Source organism: Brachypodium distachyon, chromosome 2, assembly GCF_000005505.3.
Source record: "Brachypodium distachyon strain Bd21 chromosome 2, Brachypodium_distachyon_v3.0, whole genome shotgun sequence".
Taxonomy (NCBI): Eukaryota; Viridiplantae; Streptophyta; class Magnoliopsida; order Poales; family Poaceae; genus Brachypodium; species Brachypodium distachyon.
This window is the reverse complement of record NC_016132.3, coordinates 29970734-29995686: the sequence shown is the minus strand read 5'-3', so window position 1 is coordinate 29995686 and position 24953 is coordinate 29970734. Positions and strand designations below refer to the sequence as shown.

General features: G+C 43.9%; 4 protein-coding genes and 1 long non-coding RNA gene across 6 annotated transcripts; 4 read left to right on the top strand and 1 right to left on the bottom strand.

Annotated features, from left to right (window-relative positions):
- Nucleotides 1-1038: 1038 nt before the first annotated feature.
- Nucleotides 1039-2026, top strand: LOC112271013. Its single transcript, XR_002963788.1, has 3 exons — nucleotides 1039-1204; nucleotides 1519-1699; nucleotides 1781-2026. It is a non-coding gene; the product is annotated as an uncharacterized LOC112271013 (long non-coding RNA).
- A 1440-nt stretch (nucleotides 2027-3466) lies between these two features.
- LOC100833677 (tRNA (guanine(26)-N(2))-dimethyltransferase) lies at nucleotides 3467-6606 on the top strand. Of its 2 annotated transcripts, XM_010233229.3 has the most exons (6): nucleotides 3470-4138; nucleotides 4811-5011; nucleotides 5190-5289; nucleotides 5608-5811; nucleotides 5884-5946; nucleotides 6175-6606. In XM_010233229.3, exons 1-6 carry the CDS (start codon nucleotides 3552-3554, stop codon nucleotides 6280-6282), a joined length of 1263 nt encoding a protein of 420 aa, XP_010231531.1. In that variant the 5' UTR covers nucleotides 3470-3551; the 3' UTR covers nucleotides 6283-6606. The 2 variants fall into 2 exon arrangements, with proteins under 2 accessions (XP_024315018.1, XP_010231531.1); XM_024459250.1 differs by lacking the exon at nucleotides 5190-5289 and having other exon boundaries at nucleotides 3467-4138; nucleotides 4885-5011.
- A 1390-nt stretch (nucleotides 6607-7996) lies between these two features.
- LOC100825602 (superoxide dismutase [Mn] 3.1, mitochondrial) lies at nucleotides 7997-12690 on the bottom strand. Its single transcript, XM_010233228.3, has 6 exons — nucleotides 12304-12690; nucleotides 10792-10838; nucleotides 10481-10606; nucleotides 10354-10410; nucleotides 8880-8957; nucleotides 7997-8233 (listed from the first exon to the last, which is right to left on the bottom strand). The coding sequence occupies exons 1-6, from the start codon at nucleotides 12593-12595 to the stop codon at nucleotides 8141-8143; spliced, it is 693 nt and encodes a 230-aa protein (XP_010231530.1). The 5' UTR covers nucleotides 12596-12690; the 3' UTR covers nucleotides 7997-8140.
- Nucleotides 12691-14503: 1813 nt separating this feature from the next.
- Nucleotides 14504-17876, top strand: LOC100825917 (protein ACTIVITY OF BC1 COMPLEX KINASE 3, chloroplastic). The gene is made up of 7 exons (XM_003568627.4): nucleotides 14504-14892; nucleotides 15011-15241; nucleotides 15638-15973; nucleotides 16166-16721; nucleotides 16809-16995; nucleotides 17094-17460; nucleotides 17568-17876. The coding sequence occupies exons 1-7, from the start codon at nucleotides 14587-14589 to the stop codon at nucleotides 17697-17699; spliced, it is 2115 nt and encodes a 704-aa protein (XP_003568675.1). The 5' UTR covers nucleotides 14504-14586; the 3' UTR covers nucleotides 17700-17876.
- Nucleotides 17877-18775: 899 nt separating this feature from the next.
- On the top strand, nucleotides 18776-24874 carry LOC100825296 (stromal 70 kDa heat shock-related protein, chloroplastic). The gene is made up of 8 exons (XM_003568625.4): nucleotides 18776-19401; nucleotides 21192-21444; nucleotides 21948-22027; nucleotides 22654-22796; nucleotides 22876-22974; nucleotides 23144-23333; nucleotides 23662-24060; nucleotides 24189-24874. Exons 1-8 carry the CDS (start codon nucleotides 18913-18915, stop codon nucleotides 24588-24590), a joined length of 2055 nt encoding a protein of 684 aa, XP_003568673.1. The 5' UTR covers nucleotides 18776-18912; the 3' UTR covers nucleotides 24591-24874.
- The last annotated feature ends 79 nt before the right edge of the window (nucleotides 24875-24953 follow it).

Here is a 24953-nt window from a genome sequence, read left to right as displayed (position 1 = left end):
ACTTTCTATTGCGATCTCGGGTTTACTAGGAAGGGAAGTACCAGGACTGAGACTCAGTGGCTGCAGAGGGTTCAGTCGTACGTCACAAAGTGGGAGACTGCGACGACACGGGTTTGGCCATTGGAGGCCTTCGATCTCGATCTATTCAACGGATATTTGCAGAGGTACGTGACAGCTACCCGATTGAGCATCATTCAGCACTCTCACCCCCAGGAGATAGCCGAGCCGAGTTTGCAAGATATGTACCCTAACCAGTCTACTTCAGGCTCTAGACAGCACGCGGTAAGTATCTTCTCTTAACATAATGCATGTGTTTGTTACGTACTTTGCCATATATATGTAATACTCTTCATGCCAATTGCAGGCTCAGTTGACACAGGATTTACAGGCCGAGTTCGCTGCGTATGGACGTTCGCTTTCGACCGGTCCACTTCTACTACTACGGGAGCCGCACCAGTCCTGGCTTAGATGAATGGAGGAGAAGCTACGCTCTGTTTACGCGGCTATCACGTGCACCCGCACTTCGGACGTCGTTCACCACCAGGCGTCCGTACGGCCCCCTCGTCACTCCAGGCACCAGCAGCGGCCACGTTAGCAGGAAGCACCGCACCCCCGACACCACCTGCGTCCACGTCTACCAGAGCAGTCGACGCCCAGGCCACCACCTCCTGAGCAGGCCGGAGGTTCGTTGTGGCACCAACCGCAGTCTTCTTTCGACTATTGGCACCAGCAGCAGCCCTCTTTTGAGGCTGGAGGTTCGGCGTGGCAGCAGCAGCCCCCCTCTTTTCAGGCTGGAGGTTCGGCGTGGCAGCACCAGCAAAGTCCCAGGATGAACTTCGAGTTTCGTCCACAGACCCAGCCACAGGGTATGTATATTTCTATCTATCGTGTTCATTACCATGACTGCTACACAATTCTAATGCTAAGTACTTTCCCACATGCAGGAGCCTACGGGCATCAGTCGTCGTTGTCCGATCCCTCGTGGGGTAGTGAGCAGGATCACACTCAAGGAGAGGACTATTCTGTCCAACACAGCTGGATGTTCAGTACTCCGCCACCAGACCCCACACAGGAGGATACACAGTATCGTGAGGATGGGTCCGTGATTCCTCCGCGCAACGTTGTGCCACCTCATAGGTATGGCTGGACCACGCCACAGGCACCCCCGGAAAGTCGTCCCAGACGCCATGCCTGATATTTGCATGTAAGTCCTATGTATGAGACATATTTCTACCTATCTATGAGACATATTTATACCTATGTATGAGAGAGACATGTTACTATTTTTCGCATTCTTATTCAAGTTACATTTGCAAATAAAAAACGGCAGGACTGAAATACATATGCAATAGAAAGACTGAAATTAAAACCGACAACTTAAATTAAAATAACCTAACTCTAGCCCTACGAAGATGAAGTGCTCTTGCCCTTAGACGATGATGTGCTCTTTCCCTTCGACGGTGCGTACTCTTCTCCTTGGACGATGAAGAACTCTTACCCGTTTTGCTTGGCATGAAGATATCTTCATCGGACGATGATGTACTCTTCCCCTTGGACGATGATGTGCTCTTTCGCTCCGACGGTGCAGTACTTTTCTCCTTGGACGATGAAGAACTCTTACCCGTTTTGCTTGGCATGAAGATATCTTCATCGGATTCCTCCTCTTCAACCCATAACAATGGATGTTTTCTAGCCCATTGTAAGTATGACTCACTCTTACCTTTACTGTGCTTCTTCCACCTTTCGTGCAACCTTAGCAGTTCTTGCCGTATCTCTGCAGAAGTCCTCAATGGGAAATTGCACCTATATAATTGGTGGCCCAACTCAGTTAGTAGAGTGCCACTACTAATGAGTTCGTCCCATGGAACTATCCTATTGTCTACCTTGAAATCACCGGCTAACCACAATAGCTCACGGGACATACCTGACCAAAATCTACGATCATCTGGGAAGCCGGACGACATCTTCCCAGACGAAATAGTGAGACTACACTTCAATACCATGGACGGTCTTTTATAGCTACAGAAGATACAAATAGATGGGAAACGGTGGCGGGAAACGGTGGCGGGAAAAGGAGGCGGGAAACGTTGGGGGGAAAACGAGGCGGGAAACGCTGGCGGGAAAACGAGGAGGGAAACGCTGGCGGGAAAACGAGGTGGGAAACGGTGGCGGGAGAATGAGTTTGAGAGCCTATAAATACCTCATCTCCGGTAGTCATCCAAGCATCCTTCCCACTACTGTTTTTTCCAATATTCCAGTGTCCCCCAATGATTTTGCCTTGCTCCGACCAGGGCAAGAGGCCGAGGAGGATGAAACATTCGATGTTGCCTCGGGGGGTGGAACATCCCAGGTGTTGGTGCGGCAATCTATGCAAGGTGAAAGAGGTGACAGATTTTTCAGATAAGCTGGGCATGAGGTTTTTCATGTGCGGGAACTATGAGTATGAACCACCTGTTTTGGTTTCGCCGTACGACAAGCCTCCGGTAAGCACATTTAGGTGTTCTAAAACATGTTTTCTGTGTCATATCAGATTTGTAACAGTAGACTTTTTTGTAGTCTCCTCCGCCCCTATGCATGTGGTATCATTGGATTGACACGGAGATGCCGGATTGGGCGGTGGAAGAGATCAAAACAAGGTCCCGAAATGCATGGCAGCGTTTCCACGCGGAGGAGCGTGCGGAAAAAGCTGCAGCCCAGGAGAAAGAGGAGCAAGAGAGAGAGAGATGAAAGAGCATAGGGAAGAACAACATCGTTGGATTGACGAAGCACTAAGGAAAAACAGGGAGAAAGCGCTTGAGATGCAAAAGGAGGAACAAAGGCGCAAGGATGCTCGTGAGGCAGAAAGGGAGAGGCAAAGAGAAAGGGAGAGGCAAAGGAACAAAAAATGGGCCTCGGCCGTGTATGCGTTGATCATGCAACGAACTAGCGGCGAAGACTAATTACTTTCAATCGGATTCGGCGTGTTACTTTTATCTAAGTTGCCGAGTTTTTTAGTTTAAAAGACCGCAAGGATCCGAAACAAAAAATGGAATTACTTCGAATCGGCCTGGCCCAGTTCAAAAGACCGCAAGGATCCGAAACAAAAAATGAATTACTTCGAATTGGCCTGGCCCAAACCGACTGAATCCAATCGGCCTGGCCCAAACCATTTGGACCAGTCGGCCTGGGCTAAGCCAACTGGGCTTCAGTCGGCCTGGGCCAGGCCGACTGCCTCGTGGGGGCCCCGCGGGCTGAGCATGCGGCCTGCAGTCGGCCTGGCCGAGGCCGACTGGGCCTAATCGGTTTGGGCCAGGCCAACTGGGCCCATTCGTCTAGGCCGAGGCCGGCATTATTTTTGAAAATTTTAAAAACCGCGTATTATTTTCAAAAATAATTAAAAAATCGTATTATTTAAAAAAAATTAGCGTATACGGCTGGCGAGCAAAAGATAGTCGCTAGCAGAGACTTGTGAGGAGACCTGTGATGAGACTGACACGGTGCGTTGGTCGTTTTGTCGTGCCCGCGAAAAAGCCTGCGCTCAACCCAATCCAAAGGACGCGTTGGCTGCCACCATGGCGTCCGCCGCCGCTGTCTCCTTCCACCAAACCCTCCCCCCTCCCCTTCAACACCGCCGGCTCGGCCCCACGCCACCCCGCTGCACGCACTCCGAGCGCGGCGTCTCCTTCGACCCGGGCTCCGCCTTCTACCGCAGCGAGAGCGCCCCGGGGCGCGACCTCGCTGTCCTCGCGGCCACCATCCACCGCCGGCGCCGCCTCGACCCCTCAGGCCCTTTCCTCTGCCTCGATGCAATGTGCGGCTGTGGCATCCGCGCGCTCCGCTACCTCGCGCAGGCCGGCGCTGACTTCGTCTGGGCCAATGACGCCTCCGACGCTCTCCGGCCCGTCGTCGTGGGTAACCTCTCTCGCTTCGAGCCGGAGCCCCTAGACGGGCAAAGGCGGTGGGTGGTGTCGCACCTCGATGCCACCCGGCTGCTCGCGGAGAGGTACCTCCGGCGCGAGTACTTCGACGTCATCGACGTGGACTCGTTCGGCAGCGAAGCCGAATACATACGGGCGGCGTTTCTGGCGCTCAAGATTGGGGGCCTCCTGTACCTGACGTCAACTGATTGGCGCTCGGCGAGAGGGTATGGCGGGAAATGGTGAGTTCTTGATCCATTTATGCATCGCGCACCTCTTAATTAGGTTCACAACGCTTTTCGCTTAACTTCTCACATTTTTGATATCCCAATTAGAATTGTGAAATATTGAAACCAGATTAAGCTGTTCAAGTTTTGCGAAATTATTTTTCTTTGGTTGAATTGCTTGTTATAGTTCAGTTACTATTGCCATATCAGTATCCTAATGACATACTAGTACATGGTTTTTCAACTGGTAAATGGAAACTAGGAATGCTGGCTGGGTGTTACTATGTCCTCATAAATTTGATTAGATAGTGCAAAATGGCTCGTCAATCCAAATTCTGAATGAATCATTCTTCTGGTCTCTCTCCTCCCCCGCCCCAATACTGCACTAATCAAGTGAAACAAGTCCCACCTTTGGTACCGGTTGTCTTTTGCCGATCGCTTGCTTACTGTTTCGACTCTAATATTGTGTATGTCACTGTCTTATCGGAGTGTTGGGAGCATCTCTACACTACAATTGTTATGCGAGTACTAGTATCCTTTTGTTTTCTAAATTGACCTAATTTTGCTTTTTATGTACTCTGGCATTGTATTTTATTTTTTTAATTGGTGATGGAGGCAGTTTCATACTGCAGATTATAGTGGTCATAAATATTGCATGTCAGCACCATAACATTTTGTTTCTCTTAGCTCATTGTCTTCATATGGTGCATATGTTCGCCCCGTGCCATATCCGAATGAGATCGGTCTGCGAATGCTTTTAGGTGGTGCTGCACGGGAAGCAGCGATGTTGGGATTTCACATAACACCAGTATTCTCTTATTATGCATATCACGGTCCTATTTTCCGAGCAATGATACAACTGCGCCATGGAAAAGAAGATGGTATCAGGTGAACTCAATGCTTTTCTTATTTCCAAATATCCCACAGACTGGGTGAACCCGGGTTTGTTCCAGTATCTGTTGATAGTGGAACCTGGCCACTTGTGGTTGAATGGGAAAAAAAATCCCACACCAATTTGTAGATATAATTGAATGCCAAGTTACTAATTTCCTTTATATTTTTGCAGTAATTATGGTTTTATTTGTCATTGCAAGAGTTGTGGCCAGACCCAGACTTTTGGATTTCATGAATTGGGGCAGATTTCTTGTCGATGTGCAGATAGAACAGTAGGTACATTGAATCATGTGGCATTAGTAAACAATGATAAAATTGGCATATGCATTATTTGTAACAACTTTATTTGTGTCATTTGTTTAGGAACCGATGTTAGGACATGGGAGTTCTACTTCTCTTCCTTTCCCTTTCTTTGTATTAATGGATAAAGTTTATGATTTGAGCTGATCAGTATCTTGTTTTATTGATTAATAAATTTTCGTTTGCATACAAGTTGAACTGTATGCCTGGCAGAAGACCTCTCATCAATCCATGTTTAGCACTATATACTTGGTTAAGTGCTAGTATATGATTATTATTTTATTTTACAGGATGCCACCTCTATCACAGTTGTAGGCCCACTTTGGACAGGTCCTCTCCATGATGCCTCTTCCATCACTGAAATGCTAAACTTGGCTGTAGAATGGGGATGGGCATACACAACTGGGAATGGCGTCACTTTGGAAAAACTTCTCGTCACCATGATTGACGAGAGCGACCTAAGATTGCCACCTGGATATATCAGACTTGATGAGGTATGTTGCAGTCATGTACCTCATCAAATTGTTGACTTCAGTAAAATTAATTTTTTTTTTATGAAATATCAGATTGCTAGCCGAGCAAAAGTTAACTCTCCACCACTCGGTACCCTCATCAATTCACTGCAGAAGGTATTTCACTTTTGTACTTTGTCTAGTGATGTCTGATTATATTGTGAAATCCTACTAACTAGTTAGCAATGACCAGGTATCAATTGCATAAGTGAAACGAACTTCATTTCAGTTCTTACATAACATAATTTGAATTTTCTGCCTAACCAGTAGGAAGTTAACCTTTTTCATTTCTCAAAAACAGAAACATATTGATTCTTAAATCTGGTCACACTTTGATGTAAGCAGGAAGGTTACGCTGCTTGTAGATCTCATATAGGTGCCAATGCAATCAAGACCAACTGTCCCATCACTTCGTGCATTGAGGTTGCACGGGAGATCCGGAATTTAAGATGACTGCCAGTTTACACCCTATGTAATTTGCTAAAGCCACAAGATCTTGTGGTGTTTAAGGACACAAATCTTGGTTCTGCCATTATTTAGCCATCTTTGAAGGTTTGAGCCTTTGAGGTGAATATAGGATTCCAAAAAACAAGAGAGCTCTCACGTAGCCAGCAGTCTGAAAATGGAACAGCTGTTGTCCTACACTACAGAGGCAGCAAATTTTGCTCTGTGCTTTTTCTATCTGGTTGTCTTACGATGCACAATGTTTTTGATAGGCAGTTGTGTCGAGGGGAATAGCATTTGGCAATACTGCATCTGTCCTTCGCTTTGTACTCAGCACCTGCAACAACACCGTTTCCCTATTTTTTTTATTGTACTCCAAAGCCGTTCGTTTGAGGAAAAAGAGAAGATAAACATAACTAGACAATAACTACACGATTCTACAAGATAAATTTGATAACTTGGTACGAGGAGGTTTTAGAAGACAGCTGAAAAAAATGGACTTCCAAAATTTCAGGTGCCGCCGGAGACGTTGAATAGAGAGAGGTCTTCAACGTGTTGTTCTACAAAAAAAACCTATCGACCGTCCATTAATATTCAACGGAATATGCAAAACACTCTTCTTAGTTTGGGAGATGACTCCTCTAACGTACTCCGCTCCTACAGCAGGGCCGCTGACATGTGGGTCTCACAGACGGATGGCCCACATGTCAGGGACACAAATGCATGTGCAACATCTCTCAAAATCCACCTAGATGCTACGGAGTATTTGGAAATTTTATACGATTCATTTAAAAGAGCTTAGGAGGTGCGTTTTTCATTGTTGATAATTTGAACAGGTTAATCTAACAAATGCTACTGCCATCACAGCATAACTGAAACCAAAACCGCAAAAAGGTAGGCGCCTGAAATTATCTAAAGTTTCAGCCTTTTTTTTAAATGGTGTATCAGCCACTTTTGTGTAATTTAGTGACTTCTTAATGTTACTCCGTAGTATATATTTTTAGTTTTGTATTTCTATATTTTGTGATTTTCCTTCTCAGGTTTTGTTTTGCACTTTTGCTGCAATACATTTGTATCTTCTTTTGTGCAGTTATGTTTTAACGGTGGGACATTAAAAGTTTCTATAAAATGTTCAATAGCGGCTCTCTGGACAGTCCTAATGAAAAGTGCCACCACCATGACTTTTGAAGGTTGTTATTCCTTCCGTTTTTAGATGTAAAAGTTCTTGATTTGTCCCAAGTCAAATTTCTTTAATTTTATCCAATGTTATATAAAAATCCACCAGCATTTACAACTCTAAATTAATTTTATTAAATCTAACATGAATTTTTAGAGTATATTTATTTGATATTTTAAATGTAAGTATGTTTTCTATAAACTTGGTCAAACTCTAATTCTTTTGACTTAGAACCAAGTTATGACATCTAATATAACGAAGTTAGTACTCCCTCGGTCCAACAAAAGATGTATCAAATTTGTCAAAATTTGAATGTATCTAGACATGACTTAGTGTATAGATGATGCATTCAAATTTAGTCAAAGTTGAAACTACCTTTGTTTGTTGGAATTGTTTGTTGGAAGAAGGGACGTCCAAAATATTCTGTCGTTACGATAAGATACACGCTCGCAGAAGACTAGCAGGAGATGACACGCTCACCGAAGACTAGCAGCAAAGGATACCATTGCTGCTGACTGAGCAGTGCACCGCGTGCAAACACAGCAATGGCAAAATCGACAAGCATTGTGCATTACGCATTAGTCCACCTCTTGGCAATGTACAAAGATCCATACGCCAGGTTTATTGCGTACAAAGATCCATTATTCGCAGGGGAAAACCAAAGAGCAAACACTGGCCTACTCAGACGCCTCATGCGGTCACATTTTCATACTCTTCTCCAGCGTATTTCCAGTTCACCACTTTCCAGATGTTGTTTAGGTAGTCTGGCCTGACATTCTTGTACTGCAACCAAAACACAATGAAAAGGTTAAATCGTTGCATTAGCACTGGGAAAAGTCTTTCAGTTTCCATTCATAGCACAAATAAGTTGGGTCTCACAAGATCAGGGCAGACGGAAGTAATGTATGCTAAATTCTGTAGACCAGCATCATGGTTAAAGCTGTGGTGGTCAACATTCTGGTTGGCGTGCTAACAAGTGATAATGTCGCTTTGATGTTACCCTATTTTATGCTACATGCATCAAGAACCAACAGGACAAACCGAAGTAACCGCCATATCCATACATGTTAGCAAATCTCCTAAATTTAATTGCTTATTTCACAAGCCTTTCGAAATATAACCCATGGAACATACTGAAATCACTTCTATTTTACTCATCTTATGGGAAGCCTTACTGAATCAGAGGAATTCCACCAGAATATCACAGAAAACTTAGGAGTTAGGACTCCAAAGATCTCTGGAGTATTGACAAATGGTCAGCCAGTTTTCAGGCATTAGCTTCATGACACAAACACTAAAATACAAAGATAGAACAGGATGCCAAGTTATCAAATGTGATTATATGAGGCAGACAAACAGATTAGCAGCATACGAGAAGGACAGCTCACGCATGGAAATATAACAGCCTCCGTTTCTAACATGAGATTACCTGCAGGTAGTACGCATGCTCCCAGACATCAATCCCCAACAAGGGAACCAGGTTTGCCCCTTTCGTCACCAGAGGGTCCTGCATGGTTCAAGAAGTCGGTTATATGCACATAAAAACTACATGCTTCATTATTAAGAGAAAAAAGGAAACACCAACCCCAGAAACCAGCACATACACACACATGCATACAGAAATATTACACATACACAGTTTTCAGGTGCGAATTAAAAATTATGAATTTCTTAAAGTTGGATGCCAAGGAAACTGTGCTTTGCACTCCAAGCTTTGCAGTTTCATATAGCTCAGCGAAAAGTACACTATCACAACAACATATTATGCAGGGTTGGCAGAAAAGCTTTGTGCAACATTTAAGGAAAAAACAAACATTTACAACCGTAGAGGATCACAAATATGTGTCACATTAATGTATCTCATTTTGTTGGAAATTAATCTTGTTTAGAAGAACTGGGTCTAATTAGGAAAATGTTTCTGTGTTGTTTAATTGGAAAATTACCAAGTGGTTTGGAGTTTGTATCAATGTCGATGCATGTGTCCTTGTTGTAATTAAACAAGGTTGGATGGCAAATGCTGCCACACATGAGTCCAATTAAAATAGGAGGTGCAATAATTCGTGTGTATGATACATATAGGCTGTATAGGTCTTGTGACATGTGAAATTGAGAAAGAAATACAAGAAAAAAAGGGTGTGTGCGTGTGATTTTTCATGTGATATATCTTGGGCAAAGCCAACAATTTTCCTTCTTTATTTCCTCAATTAGGGGTGTTATCTACAAATACAAGGTTTATAAGGTTCACATGTGAATTTAAAGATGCTCTTACTAACTAGGTATGAAAACCATGGATAGCATGGACCATTTTCTTCTAGTAAAGAACTAAACCTTTGCATTCTTAGTTTTAAGTCTCAACTAGTAAAGAACTCTACAAACTTGCAAGTGACTATGAACCACTATTATTTGCAGTATTCTTAACTGCATAGGATTAACATGAAGGTAGTTAGAAGCACTTAATATCAAATCACACGTCACAAACCCTATTTTGTCACAACAACATACTATATGACCCCAAAAATCAGTTTCCCTGGCATGCATAGTGCTTTCACTAAATGTGACCGATCATTTTGAAAAGGAAAATCAGCTTGCAAAGAGATGTAAATTGGAAAAATACCATCAAATGTGAGGATTTCTTATGAGACCCAGAGCCCACATCTCAATAACAATTAATGGAGATTTCCATCAGGGTGAACTTTAAGATGGTACGAAGCAATATCACCCCTACAAACATAACCCCATCCCTAAACACATTCTTAGTTGCTTAATAGATTGTATAATGACTCCTTCGACAAACATTGGCCACATAAGAAGAACAAAATAATATCTATTAACTGAAATGTAAAATAGAGAAGGCTGGATGTCTTTTAGGAATATTATGATCTAATAAGGATGAGAACTTTCACCTGATTAGCAGTAGTTTCAACTGAAAGCTTTTTGGCCTCTTTATCCAAAGCTAGCCACTGGATAACAAACAGGTGAACGTCAACAAAGCTCACATTCACCAGATAAAACAGCAAACAATATACGTACCACCCATCCAGATCCTTGTACAGCAGCACCCTCTGCATTCATCTTCTTTATAAGTTTCTCAAAAGAACCAAAGTCCTCATCAATTGCCCAGCCAAGTTTTCCATGAGGTGGCTCACCACCACCCTCCTGGAAAAAAGCAAATATTCTTATTGTCAACGATGGAAGCCACACATCTAATAAAAAAAAGGAGAGGGAGGCTGTGCAGTGTGTTGTTAATTACTCAATCTGTTCCATATTATAAGACGTTTTGGCAGGCTGTTTTAGCTTGCCAAAACATCTTATAATCTGGAACACAGGGAGTAGATTCTTACACTGATAGGCTTGAGGTTCTTCCAGAAGATGGAATGGTTCACATGACCTGCAACATGGTAAATCAACTACATTATTGAATTCTAAGCTTGGATGAACGGTGAGCACATTACTGAATAAATCTCATGCAAAAGAATTCATTTCAGAAAATCATTTTTCTAATAAAGATGTTCAGCACGTTATCAATTCGAGGAGGTTATTTTTCTAATTAAGATGTTCAGCATGTTATGTCCTCACGGTTTTCTTGGTACTGTTAAGAAAATTTGTGATTATGGCGTCTTAAAACAAAGCATGCTATAAAACAGAGGGCCTATTATTTGTATGGAAAAAATCACCCCTTATAGTCTAGAGAACCAGTCCCCTGACTTGCATTCAGGACCTAATGCCATCACTGTATAGTGTTGTCATCTGGTGTAAAACACAAAATCTCAGCAGCTCATGGATTTATCCTTATGCAGTATGATCACTAAAATACTTTTCAAAATCAAGCTTGACAATTAAGAAAAAAAATTGACAGATAGAATTAAGAACTTAAGACAACAGATCAAGTCTATTATGTATGCACAAGATGGAAAATTACAGAGATCATAATGGATTGGATATCCCACCTAGTGCATGTAGTTTGATCACGAAGGAAAAAAAAAAGCTGTAATCACGCATAAAAAGCTACTTCTTATACCCTAGAACCCACAATAAGATGCCCACAAACCCAAGGACAGTGATCAAGGTTACATATGAAGCATCACACAATCACACAAAGTGGATTCTTGATCAACCACATCACAATCCGCAAAAGAATGAAGTACAAACTTTAAAGCCAAGCAAGTCCAAAGTTCAGCACAGCTCAAATGTTGTGGCACTATGTACATCCACAAGAATAACCCTTCAAAAGTTGCAACTCACAAAATTCAGAATTCTGATTATGGATGAAACAAACCAAAAATATCCCCAAAAATCCAACAACGTTACCATATTGATAACCGCACAGCGATGATACAGACATAATTAGTACAGTCATTACAGTTAGGCACTTCATACGGTAAGAAATCCATAAAAGCACAACAAATCAACCATTAAATAAATGAAAAGCATTAAATTAATCGGGTAATAAAGCACACAAAAATATGCTTTAAATTTCGCATGACATGACACCGATTTCTAAGGAGGTCACTTCAGAGAACATGGAACAGCACCATATACATTCCAATCAGTGATATGTTTCCATGTCAGTGCGTATCAGACAACTAGGCCAGAATTAAACCCAAAATCGGGCACAGGAGAGGAAAACGACCCCCCGAAGAACCTACAAATGGTAGGATCCTAGAAGCCCCAATGAAACCCAATAATCCACTTGGTAGCACGACATGCACTTCTCCCGCATATATCACTCGAGATCCGTAGCAAACAGAGCAATAATCGCACAACAAATGCTACAATTTTCCCCGCAGAAGGAAGCCTCCATACCAGCAACCCGAGCATCCGAAATGAAGGAAAAGTGGTGCAGGGGGTCTTACCGCCGCCGTTGAACTTGATTGCGCCCTGGAGCTGGACGACGGAGGACGCGTCCCCCTTGGAGACGGCGGCGTCGAGCTGCTCGAGGGCCTTGTTGTAGTTGGTGACGTAGGTGGCGTGGTGCTTCTGGTGGTGCAGGCGCATGATCTCGCCGGAGATGGCTGGCTCCAGCGCGCCGTAGTCGTACGGGAGGTCGGGGAGGGTGAACGTCGCCACCCCCCTCGCCACCAGCGGCCGGACGCCGCCGAGCGCTAGCGCTAGGGTTTTCTTCGACGTCAGGGTGCGGAGCGCCATGACTGCTTGCGTCTGTTTGTGTGCAGGATGGGGAGGAGGGTCAGATGCCGCACCGCTGTACGATGGCCGATGGGATTGGTGAATGCTATCCGGCGTCTGCTAGAACTCGGTAGTCGGCAGGACAGCACATAAGATCCCCAAAACAAAAATATTACAAACAAATTTCTAGAGGCCTATGTGAACAAAACTATTTCTTTTCGACTCTTGTCTTCTAAGCAAAATCATTCATGTAGAAGAATAAAGAATAAAAAAATTAGATATATCTAATACTTTCTCCGTCCAACAAAAAATGTTTTAAGTTTGTCAAAATTTGGATGTATCTAAACATGACTTAGTATATAGATGCATTCAAATTTTGTCAAAGTTGAGACATCTTTTGTTGGATGGAGGGAGTACATGATGATGTATTTGTCATCATAGGGAGTTCTGACTGTCATCGTTAGAGAAAGGACGAAGTACCATGAAAGAAAGATCCGTACAATCTTCCCCACGAATGGTTTTTACATTCATTTCTACCTTCTGAATCAATAGATAGAGTATTGGAGTACAATATTTCAATGCACCAAAACTTTTGCAATATATTAAGATGGCTTTTATTCACACGGCCAAGGGATAATAATAAAACCGACTCACCTGCAAAGAGGCAATACTTACCTAGTCTACGAGTCGTTCTCGTTACTTTTATACGCTATCACATTTAATGCTCACACATTCATGAATGATCGGCTCAAGTTGAATTTTATTGTTATATTATTGATTCTAGGAGAGGTGAGCTTGCTAGCACTACAAGTGTGCATGCAACCCGCGAGGGTTCGATCCTTGTTGGGACGAATTCGCGTGTCTCACTCGAGGTTTTCTCCCTTAGTTGTTTTGGACTCTTTGCTAATGCAACGTGCGCATTGCCAACAGAGTCTGTGGTATGGTAGCTCTGGATTCTAGTGTGTGTGTGTGCATGCAATAGATATAGATTGCAGTTCTAACTTGCGCACTAGTAATAAGATGTGAGTGTGGTTGTGTCAAAAAAAAGGGTTGTGTGAGTGTGCTAGTGCGTGAGTGAGTTCAAATAGTATAGTTGTATTGTAATCGAGAGCCTCCAAAAAAGTTATTAATACTAAATAATTTAGAGTACGAAAGTATAATTCTACCGAATGATGTCCGGTCATTTTTAAACCTATGGCAAATGATTTGCAAAGCAAGCGTGCACGACTTAGAGGAGTCAACAAGGAGAGTGCGGCTCCGTTTGGCATTGCGGTGGATTAACATAATCTCGTATTTTTCACCGCTTTTCTATTTTCAAAAATGCGACACAGCGGGCGCATCATCGATTAAAGAAGGAGATGCCAGAAAACCAGTTACAACACCACGGAGTGGCCAAGAGGCCAAGATGGCCGTACAACGCCAAAAAGGTTACACGATACAAACGCAACGCCACACGGATTACAACACACCATACAACAACAACGACATGGACTCACCTTGTATCGTCTCCTAACAAGAATGGCGAGGGGGCGATACACCGAACTTCAAAGCCGCGTCGCAACCGAAGAGGGAAACTTCTCGAGACCAACTCCAACTCTAGGAAGTCACAAGCCATTTTCACTATTTTGTTTGGCTAACAAACTTTTCTCTATTTTTATATGTATTTTTCAACAATAGATTATAAAATAATCTCAACGCAGAACAGTTTAGTGACGCCGTCGGCTACAAGTTAAGCTTTGGTACAAGTCTAGCAGGGATAACACTGACAAGCCAGTAACAGTCCAGTCCACTTGGGCCGTTTTCTTCAAAATTAGTCGCAGAGGGAGAACCGTGGACGCTGCTGTCTCCTCCCGTTCTCTGTGGCGCAGATCAAATCCGGATTCCCGGAACGAACCAAGGATCCTACTATAGGCAGCAAAATGTAATAAACGAACGCCCGGCACCGGTGCGACCGACGCGCACGAAGCCCGACCTCCCATCTCCACACGTCGTCCCCTCTCGCACCGCCGACCATGGCGGCCTCCACCTCGGCGGCGGCCGCTTCCCTCCCCTCATCTCTGCACCGCCCAGCTCGCCGCCTCTGCCGCCGCCGGTCCCTCCTCCGCGCCGCCTCCACAACCGCGCCCCCGTCGCCTGACCTCTCCATCCAGCTCTCCCCCCGTCCCTCTCCGCCAGCATCGCCTCCCCTCGTACCCTCCCTCGCCCGCGACCGCGCCGAGGACCTGCAGGCGGAGTCCCGGGCCATGACCCGAGCAGCTGCCGCCACCGTCTACACCCCCGAACTTCTCGCCTCCCGCTACGGCTCACAACCCTTCCAGGCACACCCTCGAACTCAAATCCCCAAAAGCATTCTTTAACCTCAGACTAGCTGAAAGCAGTATTTGAGGCTATCAAAATCTGACATGTGTTGTGCGGATTGCCTGCCCTGTAATCTAGGTGGCGCTGAGAGCGGCGGAGGTGCTCTCGAAGCTTGGGGCCTTCGGACTGACGCTGTTGCTGGACCAGCGGAGGGGTGATGAGTCTTCGGAGAAGAGGCGAGCCAGGGCCGTGGAGCTGCGGACCATATTGACGAGGCTGGGCCCGACGTTCGTCAAGATTGGACAGGGCTTGTCCACGCGGCCCGACCTCTGCCCGACTGAGTATCTCGAGGAGCTCTCCGAGCTGCAGGTGGGCCCTTCTTTCTTTCTTGCCGGTGCGCAGTGATCACAATACAAAATGTTTACCGTCCCCAATAGGCTAGAATTCCTGCGGTGTGATTTTATTCAATATCAGACCACTGAGGCATGCTATTGTTCAAGACTGGAGCATCACTATACTTTTAGTTGCTTGTGTGCTGGATAATTAGCTGTTCATCCAAGAACCATTCACCACAGTTTCCTTCCATCATCACGTGGTGTTTGTTGTTTTTAATTGAGTGGATGACTCCCAAAATGGTTGTCGATTCAAATAGAAATCATTGGCATCCCCTAGAGTTTACAATTTGAGAATATTGGGGCATTGCTGCATTATTGCTTTTACTGAACTAAGGTCTCTCCAAATGGTTGACACGTCGCTGTCTTGCAGGACTCGCTACCCACGTTTCCAGATGAAGAGGCATTTGCATGTATTGAGAGGGAGCTCGGATTTCCTCTTGATTCTATCTACTCAGCAATGTCACCTTCCCCAATTGCTGCAGCGAGTCTAGGTCAAGTTTACAAGGCACGGTTGAAATTCTCTGGGCAGCTGGTAGCTGTCAAAGTGCAGAGGCCTGGTATAGAGGATGCCATTGGGCGTGATTTTTACCTACTTAGGGGATTGGGTTTTCTAATAAATAAGTATGTCGACTTCATATCCACTGATGCTGTCGCCCTGATAGATGAATTTGCTCGAAGGGTTTTTCAAGAGCTAAATTATGTCCAGGTACTTTTTCTTTGCATACTATTTCCTATGTTTTTAGCCTATATGTCCCTGTAAATCATCAACAGGTAGCATAAAGTTGAGATGCAAAAGTACATTCTTTTTTTTGAGTAAAGCAGAATCGAATGCTATTATATCTCCCAAGTTCGTATGCTTTGTATTGATTGTTAATGGTAGTAAAAATAATTAATGCAGGAAGGCCAAAATGCACGGAGGTTTAAAAAGTTATATGCTGACAAGCAAGACATACTGGTGCCTGATATATTTTGGGATTACACAAGTGCAAAGGTTCTTACAATGGAATGGATTGAGGGTGTAAAACTAAATCAGCAAGCAGCCATTGAAAGCCAGGGTTTAAAGGTTCTGGACTTGGTAAACATTGGTATCCAGTGTAGCTTAAGGCAGCTCCTAGAGTATGGCTACTTCCATGCTGATCCGCATCCTGGTAATATTTTGGCAACACCTGAAGGGAAGCTTGCTTTTCTTGATTTTGGTATGATGAGTGAAACACCAGAGGATGCAAGAGTAGCCATCATAGGACATGTTGTCCACATGGTCAATCGAGACTATGAAGCGATGGCTCGGGATTATTATGCTCTTGATTTTTTGGAACCTGATGTAGATGTTTCCCCTATCGTGCCTGCTCTCAAGAATTTCTTTGATGATGCTTTGGACTCAACAGTGAGTGAACTAAACTTCAAAACTATAGTTGATGGCTTAGGTGCTGTGCTTTATCAGTACCCATTCAATGGTATGCTTTACTTTGTTTAGTTATTGACTTTTAGATCCTATTTTCTCTGAGATAGTGATACAATCCTTCTTCTCTGTTCACATCTAGTACCGGCGTACTATGCGTTGATACTGCGATCACTCACCGTGCTGGAAGGTCTGGCACTCTATGCTGATCCCAATTTTAAGGTGCTCGCTGCCTCATATCCTTACTTTGCTAAAAGGTTACTCACTGATCCCAATCCATATCTCAGAGATGCTCTGATTGAGCTGCTATTCAAGGATGGGAAATTTAGGCAAGTAATCTTTCTGCTAAAGTTAGATTGTGCAGTTTTTTAACTGCTCGTACAAGCAAGCATTCTTTCATGATGCTTGACATTTTGCTTTACTACAGATGGAATAGGCTTGAAAATCTTCTTGTTCAAGGGCGCCAAGATAGAGAGTTTGTAGCTAAGGATGCTCTACAACCGGTTCTAAAGCTTCTACTCGGTCCAGATGGGGAAGAACTAAGAGTGCTTGTTGTGAAAGAAGCAGTTCGTGTCACAGAAGCCATCACCTTCGGAACACTGATTGATTCGTATAATGCAGCTCCAGAATTTTTGAAGCCATTAATTTCCAATGGCAACCCAGGGGGGCCATTTAAGATAAGCGATGTCGAAAGGGAACAAATGATGGAGCTCCGAGATACAGTTTATAGAATTTGGGGTCTTTTGAGATCGTCCGATAGTTTTGATCCAAGCCTTTTGCAACCAATTGTGCAGGTAGACTGGAGCCTCATTCCTTTTATATGAACTTCAACAAGTCTTTAGAACTGGATGAAAAAGAAAAATTAATGACAATTGCACTCATAGTATTTTTGGTATTTCAGGTGCTACAAGAACCAGAAGCCCGTGTTTTTGGTTCTCGTGTTGCTGGAGGCGTCACCCAACGCCTTGCAGCTCGCTTGTTGCAACAGCTGCTGAGGATCCCACCTGCACCAGTTCCTGGATCTTCGCCATAGATAGGCTCGCACTAAACCATGTATATTCAAAAGATACTTTTCGGCAGGAAAGAAGAAAGGAAATGTAATTTGTAAATCATACACTTGCATGAGATGTAAATCAGGGTTTCTTTGATTCGTAGGATAGGAAAAACACATGACTGCCTATTTGAATTATGATTAACACAGGAAAACAAAGTAGTACTAATCTTAACAAGAGGTTGGAGAGGATGGAAAATATTCTATGAGATATATTGCAAATGAATTCCCCTGCCATATACCCCCAAAAACAGAAAACACAAATTCTTCATATTTGTGAAAACCTTAAAAAAATGCGGCTTTTCGTAAATCTCCTCTCCCCCCTGTATCTCTAGTTTTCGCGACCGATTTCCTTGCACCCTTCACTTGCCCCGAAGCACTTGGCGCTCTAAAAATTCAGCCAGTGTGGTTCCACCCGCCCCGCCACACTTCCCGCCTTTGATTTTGCCGCCATCTTCGACTCCGCAGCGTCGGCTATGTCTTTTGCCGTACCCTGCGCCCAGCCCGCATCTTTAGGATCTCATCTTGCCAGATCACTTCCGCTAGGAGTTAACCCGAGCTCGCGGCAGCCATGGATCCAGCTCGCAGCTCCAATTCTGTCGTGCCGTCAATGGTCAATGTACTGTCAGGGCCCGGCGTGTCTGATCAAATATCCCGCGAGCACCCTCGTGCCACCGGTTCCTTGAGCAACTTAGAGGTTAATCTGCTCGATTTGTTTAAGTTTGAGTTTGTGATTGTTTTTCTCAAACATCACCACAACATGTGTGTTTCTCACAACATAGATCATCGAGAATAAGAAAAGTTTGGATTTAGAATTTTTCTTTGGCACTGTTGACCGCCTTATCAAACCAACAAAAAACCCAGACATTATCCAAGCATTTTTTTAGATGTACATTCAAGCGTTTTAAGGGCTGATTTTTTATCAGCTAGAGATGCTCCAAGGTTCAGATTGCTCCAAAATCTTCCCGACTGATCTTGAAATTCTTCTTCACTGATGCTTCCCGAACCCACTAGAAGGCTAGCGTCTCCTCCCCACACGAAAACTCTATAAACCCTGCTGTTCCTTATCCTTTCCCCAACCTCTCGCCATTTATTCCGATCCCACAAAACCCACTTTCTCCCTTCGTTCCTCTGCCTAGGGTATCGCCAAATCTGCTGCCCATATCTCTCTCCGTTCCTGCCCGCGCTCTCAGCCATGGCGACCACGACCTTCCCCACCTCGACACCCTTCTTCGTCAACCACGGTAGCCGGCGCCCCTCCGTCAACGTCCGCACGGCGGCGGCGGTGTACGGGCGCGGGGGACGGCGGTGGCGGCCGCTGCGGGTTGCCTGCGAGAAGGTGGTCGGGATCGACCTCGGGACCACGAACTCCGCTGTCGCGGCCATGGAGGGCGGCAAGCCCACGATCGTCACCAACGCCGAGGGCGCTCGGACCACGCCGTCGGTCGTGGCGTACACCAAAGCCGGGGACCGTCTGGTTGGGCAGATCGCCAAGAGGCAGGCGGTGGTCAACCCGGAGAACACCTTCTTCTCCGTCAAGCGGTTCATCGGCCGAAAGATGAACGAGGTCGCCGAGGAGTCCAAGCAGGTCTCCTACCGCATCATTAGGGACGATAACGGCAACGTCAAGCTCGACTGCCCAGCAATCGGCAAGCAGTTCGCTGCCGAGGAGATCTCCGCGCAGGTATAAGGCTAGCACCGATGTATATTGCTTTGCATCTTATGATTAGTTATATTTTTATTTTTAACATTGTGTAGTCCCCAATTTCGCACATTGACATGGCACATTCTTTTCTTTTCCTTATGTCAGTTCCCCACATTGAAACGGAGCATTCATGAATTTCTTTGGCCTAGAACCGAACCAATCTTGTCTTGTGTTTTGATTTTTTTTGTAGTGCTTTGAATTGAAGAGTTGTGATGGATTGTCAGCTAATACTCCCTCATTCCCATATTAAGTGACTCAAATTTGCCCAAATATGGATGTATCTATATCTAAAAAGCGTCTAGATACATGTAATATTTCGGCACTTAATATGGGACGGAGAGAGTAGTATTTTCCTTCGAGATGGTTGATGATACAATTTACCAGCTTATGTGTGATAAAATCAAAATGAAAGCTCGTTGGTTGAAAATCATACTGAACGAGTATCAAATTGTTTGTTCAATAGAGGCATGACTGGGTTTATAATACTCTAAAAAAAATCATTTTCAACAGGCTTAGTACATGGATTGATGGAATACATTAGTGCCTTGGCCCTTGTATACATAGGATGCGCATGCTGTTGGTACTCGTAGTTCGTATTGATTGACTCGGCTAGCATAGAAAGTAGGTTGGTTACAATCTGCTCAAATCGCAGCACAAAACCGCTTTACTGGTTTTGCACGGCATGTGTGTTCAGTCTGGTTTAAACCAGCAAAACTGTTCACATACATCACAACACCGCCATCACGGAGTCTGCTCCTCCCTTGGTGCCTAGCTGCGGCCAGCACACAAATTTAAAGCTGCTCGGGTAGGGGCGCGGCAATGGCGTGGCAATGGTAGGCTTCCAGTACATGCTCACCGTCCTGCCGCACTCAAGGCTCTCTCTCTCTTTATCTCTCATGCTGATCCCAGCATGCGACGAAGGATGAGATGGAAATCAGTATTTTACCATGTGCGATGGAAAGTTTTCATCTGCCTTTCACTCGTTCAGGATGGCCATGCCATGCTGCTCGGTGCTCCCAGGGTGTGCTTTTGTGTGCGATTGAGAACACTTGGTCTAGCAGAGTTCAACCCATGGAAACTGTTTAAACCGTGTAAACCACAGCAAGCTAACCCGTTGCTTTTTGGCTGGGTTGGTTTTTGATCCCAAACTGGCTAAAACTCTTGATGAACAGGTCTAATAGGAAGTCCCATCTGTCGGGTTGTTTTATTACTGAAGAGTTTTAGCCGAGCTTAGGACTGCTGGTGACTTCACTTAGGTAGTGTTTGGTTCTAGAACGAGGTGGAACGGAACGAAACGGTTCTATTCTTATAGGAATGGAATGTAATGGAACGGTTCTACTTTTCTATATCCTAAGAACCAAACAGTTAGATCACTGGTTCTACTTGGAACCAACTCATTTCTACATTTTTGAGGAATGAGATGGTTAGGCATATTGAGGGAATATTTCCTTTTGAGGAACCATATGGTTCCATTTCCACTTATCTGTGTTCTAAGAACCAAACACAGGAATCATCTCAACTTTTGGAACCATTCCATTCCAGTTCATGATCCCAACCAAACACTACCTAAAGTACTTTTAGGACCTAGATGTGCATTTTCATAGAATTAGACTAACTTGGCACCCTTGAAATACTTTTAGGACCTCCAATGCATTTAACTCTTTTAGTTATGTATCCACTCCTAGTTCATTGTATCTGTCCTACTTTTCTATCAGATTATGTTTAATGCCATAAGCTGTCCATGTTCTTGAACGTCCTGTCTTATCCAGGTTCTGAGAAAGCTGGTCGACGATGCATCAAAGTTCTTGAATGACAAAGTTACCAAGGCAGTGATCACTGTCCCTGCTTATTTCAATGACTCGCAAAGGACTGCAACAAAAGATGCTGGACGCATTGCAGGGTTAGATGTTCTCCGTATCATAAACGAGCCTACTGCTGCATCGTTAGCATATGGTTTTGAAAAAAAGAACAATGAAACGATTCTTGTTTTTGATCTGGGAGGAGGCACCTTTGATGTTTCAGGTATATACCCTGAATTTTGGATTCTTTGGGTGTGCACTCTTTGCAAGGAATATTGATGTTTAGTTATTTCTGTGTAACTGCAGTAGTTTCAATTGTTTATGTCTATGCATTTATAACATTTAGACTGCAGAATTGTCAACATAGCTATTCTCGTAGACTCGTAGTGTAGTATTACATCGTTCACTGACTTGTACTCTTATACTCTAGCTGATCATCAAACTTGTTACATTGGGATTGGGCTATGAATATGATGAGTGCAAGGTAAAAGAATTAGTTATTTAGTCAATATAAGTCCTTGAACAGTTGTTAATGGGAATAATCTAGGTATGTCCCTCCAAGTACTGGGCCACTAACATAGCTGTACTAGATTACTACAACATGTACCTTATGGCATTTATCTTTTCTATTTAATAAGCAATGGAAGATGTCTTTACTTAAGTTAATTGCTTTCACATCTTTGACCGTATTTCACTTTCTTGTTGTATCTCCTGTTTTGGTTTCAGTTCTTGAGGTTGGTGATGGTGTTTTTGAGGTGCTGTCCACATCTGGTGACACCCACCTTGGTGGTGATGACTTTGACAAGGTGATATATTCTTATGCCCAACTGTATCACGCCAGGACCTCTGGTTCCAACAATCTGTTTAATCTGCTTGAATTTTGTTCCTGTTTCTTTGACTTAACTCCAATTTGCATATGTAATCTATGTTTGTAACCTTGTCTGTGTGTTCTTGATGCGTAAGGGATGTCTGCAGTGTAATGTACTTGACGCTATCTGTCTCAAGAGTCATACACTTGAACTGTGAAGAGTTACGTTTGAGTTGGTCTCATTTCGTACTTAGCCCATAGAAAGATGTCATTGCTTGCGAGTCATTGGTTGTAATCATCTAGACAACCAGGAGAGCAATTAGTCATTGGTTCTTCTTAGTATCTTGAGCTTCCACGCGAGTCCGTGGTTCTAGACAACCATGGGAGAAATGATTACGTCGTAAACACCTCTATGTTCTCTCCCTAGTGAGTTCATGTGTCCCTCAATTGTTAGAATCAAAATGTTAAACATAAAATATATGCATCTTGCAAGCTATGACAATCTTCATGCCACTTTTCTGTACTTTGCAGCCCACAGTTTCTGTTAGCAAGAAGTCACGGTCAGCATCTATTTTATTGTTTTGATGCGTGTTGTATGTTCTCATGAATCCTTTCCATTGCCAGAGAATTGTTGATTGGCTGGCTGGGAGCTTTAAGAATGACGAGGGTATTGACCTACTGAAAGACAAGCAAGCTCTTCAGCGACTTACAGAAGCAGCCGAGAAGGCAAAGATGGAGTTATCATCCTTGACCCAAACAAATATTAGGTTAGACTGCCCAGCATCCCACTTTGGTACTAACATTGTACCTTATTGTCTCAGTTTCTAACCTGCTCTTTTCTTTCAGTTTACCTTTCATTACAGCTACTGCTGATGGGCCCAAGCATATTGAGACAACACTTACCAGGGCTAAATTTGAGGAACTATGCTCGGATCTTCTTGACAGGTATACTATTACGTATCATGTTAGTGTCTTGATGAAGGTATATGTATGATTGGTTGTTCTTTTCACATGCTTCTAATAAACTACTCCTATTTATCTGATTGTTTGAAGCCATGGCTGGATCTGGTGAAGCTACATGTTAATATTTTTATTATGATAACTGTAATTTCAGGCTGAGGACCCCTGTTGACAATTCTCTTAGAGATGCGAAGTTGTCACTTAAAGAAATAGACGAGGTGATTCTTGTGGGTGGTTCCACCAGAATTCCAGCTGTGCAGGATCTTGTGAAGAAAATGACTGGAAAGGATCCCAACGTGACAGTCAACCCTGATGAGGTTGTTGCCCTTGGAGCAGCCGTGCAGGTCAGTTCATGAGAACTATTTCTTCATAGTTAGCCAAACAAGGACTACATTATGTCTTCTCTATACTATATTAAAACAGTGAGCAGATAATATTCTATGTTGCAAAATTTGAGCTAAATATATGGCCCCGTATACAGTGCTCAAATGAAACCCAAAGAGCTTATGGTAAATATCATATGTGGGAGGTTCTTCATAGTATTGCTACTTGGTGACAAGTGGCTGTAACATTGTATTATAGCCTGTAGGACTGTGTCTAACGATCAAAATTACACCAAGTAGCTCTAGCATTGAATTATAGGACTATATCTGACAAGCAAAATGACAATAGGCAGGAGTATTGTCAGGCGATGTGAGCGACATTGTTCTTCTTGATGTCACACCACTGTCTCTGGGTTTGGAGACACTGGGTGGAGTGATGACCAAGATTATCCCAAGAAACACAACCCTGCCTACCTCCAAGTCAGAGGTTTTCTCAACTGCTGCTGATGGACAGACTAGTGTGGAGATTAATGTCCTCCAAGGAGAAAGAGAGTTTGTCAGGGACAACAAATCCCTTGGTAGCTTCCGGCTGGATGGAATTCCTCCTGCTCCGCGTGGTGTTCCGCAAATTGAAGTGAAGTTCGATATTGATGCCAATGGTATCCTTTCTGTTGCTGCTGTTGATAAGGGAACTGGAAAGAAGCAGGACATTACAATCACCGGGGCCAGCACATTGCCAAAGGATGAGGTACCTGATATATTTATTTACAGGCACTTAACTAGTCAAGTTTTTAACCAGATGCTTGCTACTTTTCAGTTAATATAGTGTTGAACTTCTCTAATCGATTGGACCAATGTTAATAAAAAACAATTCAGGTAGAGAAGATGGTTGAAGAAGCTGAGAAATTTGCGGCAGAGGACAAAGAGAAGAGAGACGCAATCGACACCAAGAACCAGGCAGAGTCTGTTATCTACCAGACTGAGAAACAACTGAAGGAGCTTGGAGACAAGGTCCCGGGTGAAGTCAAGGGGAAGGTTGAGGGGAAGCTGGTGGAACTCAAAGATGCCGTTGCTGGAGGAACGACACAGACGATTAAGGATGCACTAGCTGCATTGAACCAAGAAGTGATGCAGCTTGGTCAGTCCCTATACCAGCAGCAGGGCGCCCCCGGAGCAGGCCCTACCCCTGGAGGTGATGGTACTGCGGACTCAGGTCCGTCGGAGAAGCCAGGAGATGATGGAGATGTCATAGACGCTGATTTTACCGACAGCAAATGAGCAGAACAGTAGGTAGGTCGACATTTGGGGGGAACATGTTGCATCGAGTATGAAATTTATTCCACGGGATCCCGTAGGATTTGGGGTGTATCTTTTAACTCCCCATTAGGCTGCCGGTGGAGTTTTCGACGGTGTTGAGTCCGGTCAAGTGTGAGTTTTCACTAAGATGGATAGATGAGTCATGTCCAGACTACACTTAGTCACATGTTGATCTGTCACATTGAGATTAGAATGAATATGATTTTTTTTGCGCGGAGGATGAATATGATTTTATCGTATTTTAATTGGTGGCGGCGGACTTGATCAGGCACATTGAGATTAGAATAATGTGTTATAAAATAATACGAATACATTGTAAACATG

Coding starts and splice junctions, on each gene's coding strand:
- LOC100825296 (XM_003568625.4), top strand. CDS start 18,913: ATGGCGACCACGACCTTCCCCACCTCGACACCCTTCTTCGTCAACCAC. Junction 21,445..21,947: donor AGGCACCTTTGATGTTTCAG/GTATATACCCTG, acceptor TTTTGGTTTCAG/TTCTTGAGGTTGGTGATGGT. Junction 22,028..22,653: donor GTGGTGATGACTTTGACAAG/GTGATATATTCT, acceptor TTCCATTGCCAG/AGAATTGTTGATTGGCTGGC.
- LOC100825917 (XM_003568627.4), top strand. CDS start 14,587: ATGGCGGCCTCCACCTCGGCGGCGGCCGCTTCCCTCCCCTCATCTCTG. Junction 16,722..16,808: donor TTATCAGTACCCATTCAATG/GTATGCTTTACT, acceptor GTTCACATCTAG/TACCGGCGTACTATGCGTTG. Junction 16,996..17,093: donor TTCAAGGATGGGAAATTTAG/GCAAGTAATCTT, acceptor GCTTTACTACAG/ATGGAATAGGCTTGAAAATC.
- LOC100825602 (XM_010233228.3), bottom strand. CDS start 12,595: ATGGCGCTCCGCACCCTGACGTCGAAGAAAACCCTAGCGCTAGCGCTC. Junction 10,839..12,303: donor AATCAAGTTCAACGGCGGCG/GTAAGACCCCCT, acceptor ACCATGTTGCAG/GTCATGTGAACCATTCCATC. Junction 8,958..10,353: donor TTGAAACTACTGCTAATCAG/GTGAAAGTTCTC, acceptor TGAACCATGCAG/GACCCTCTGGTGACGAAAGG.
- LOC100833677 (XM_010233229.3), top strand. CDS start 3,552: ATGGCGTCCGCCGCCGCTGTCTCCTTCCACCAAACCCTCCCCCCTCCC. Junction 5,290..5,607: donor GTCGATGTGCAGATAGAACA/GTAGGTACATTG, acceptor TTTATTTTACAG/GATGCCACCTCTATCACAGT. Junction 5,812..5,883: donor GATATATCAGACTTGATGAG/GTATGTTGCAGT, acceptor ATGAAATATCAG/ATTGCTAGCCGAGCAAAAGT.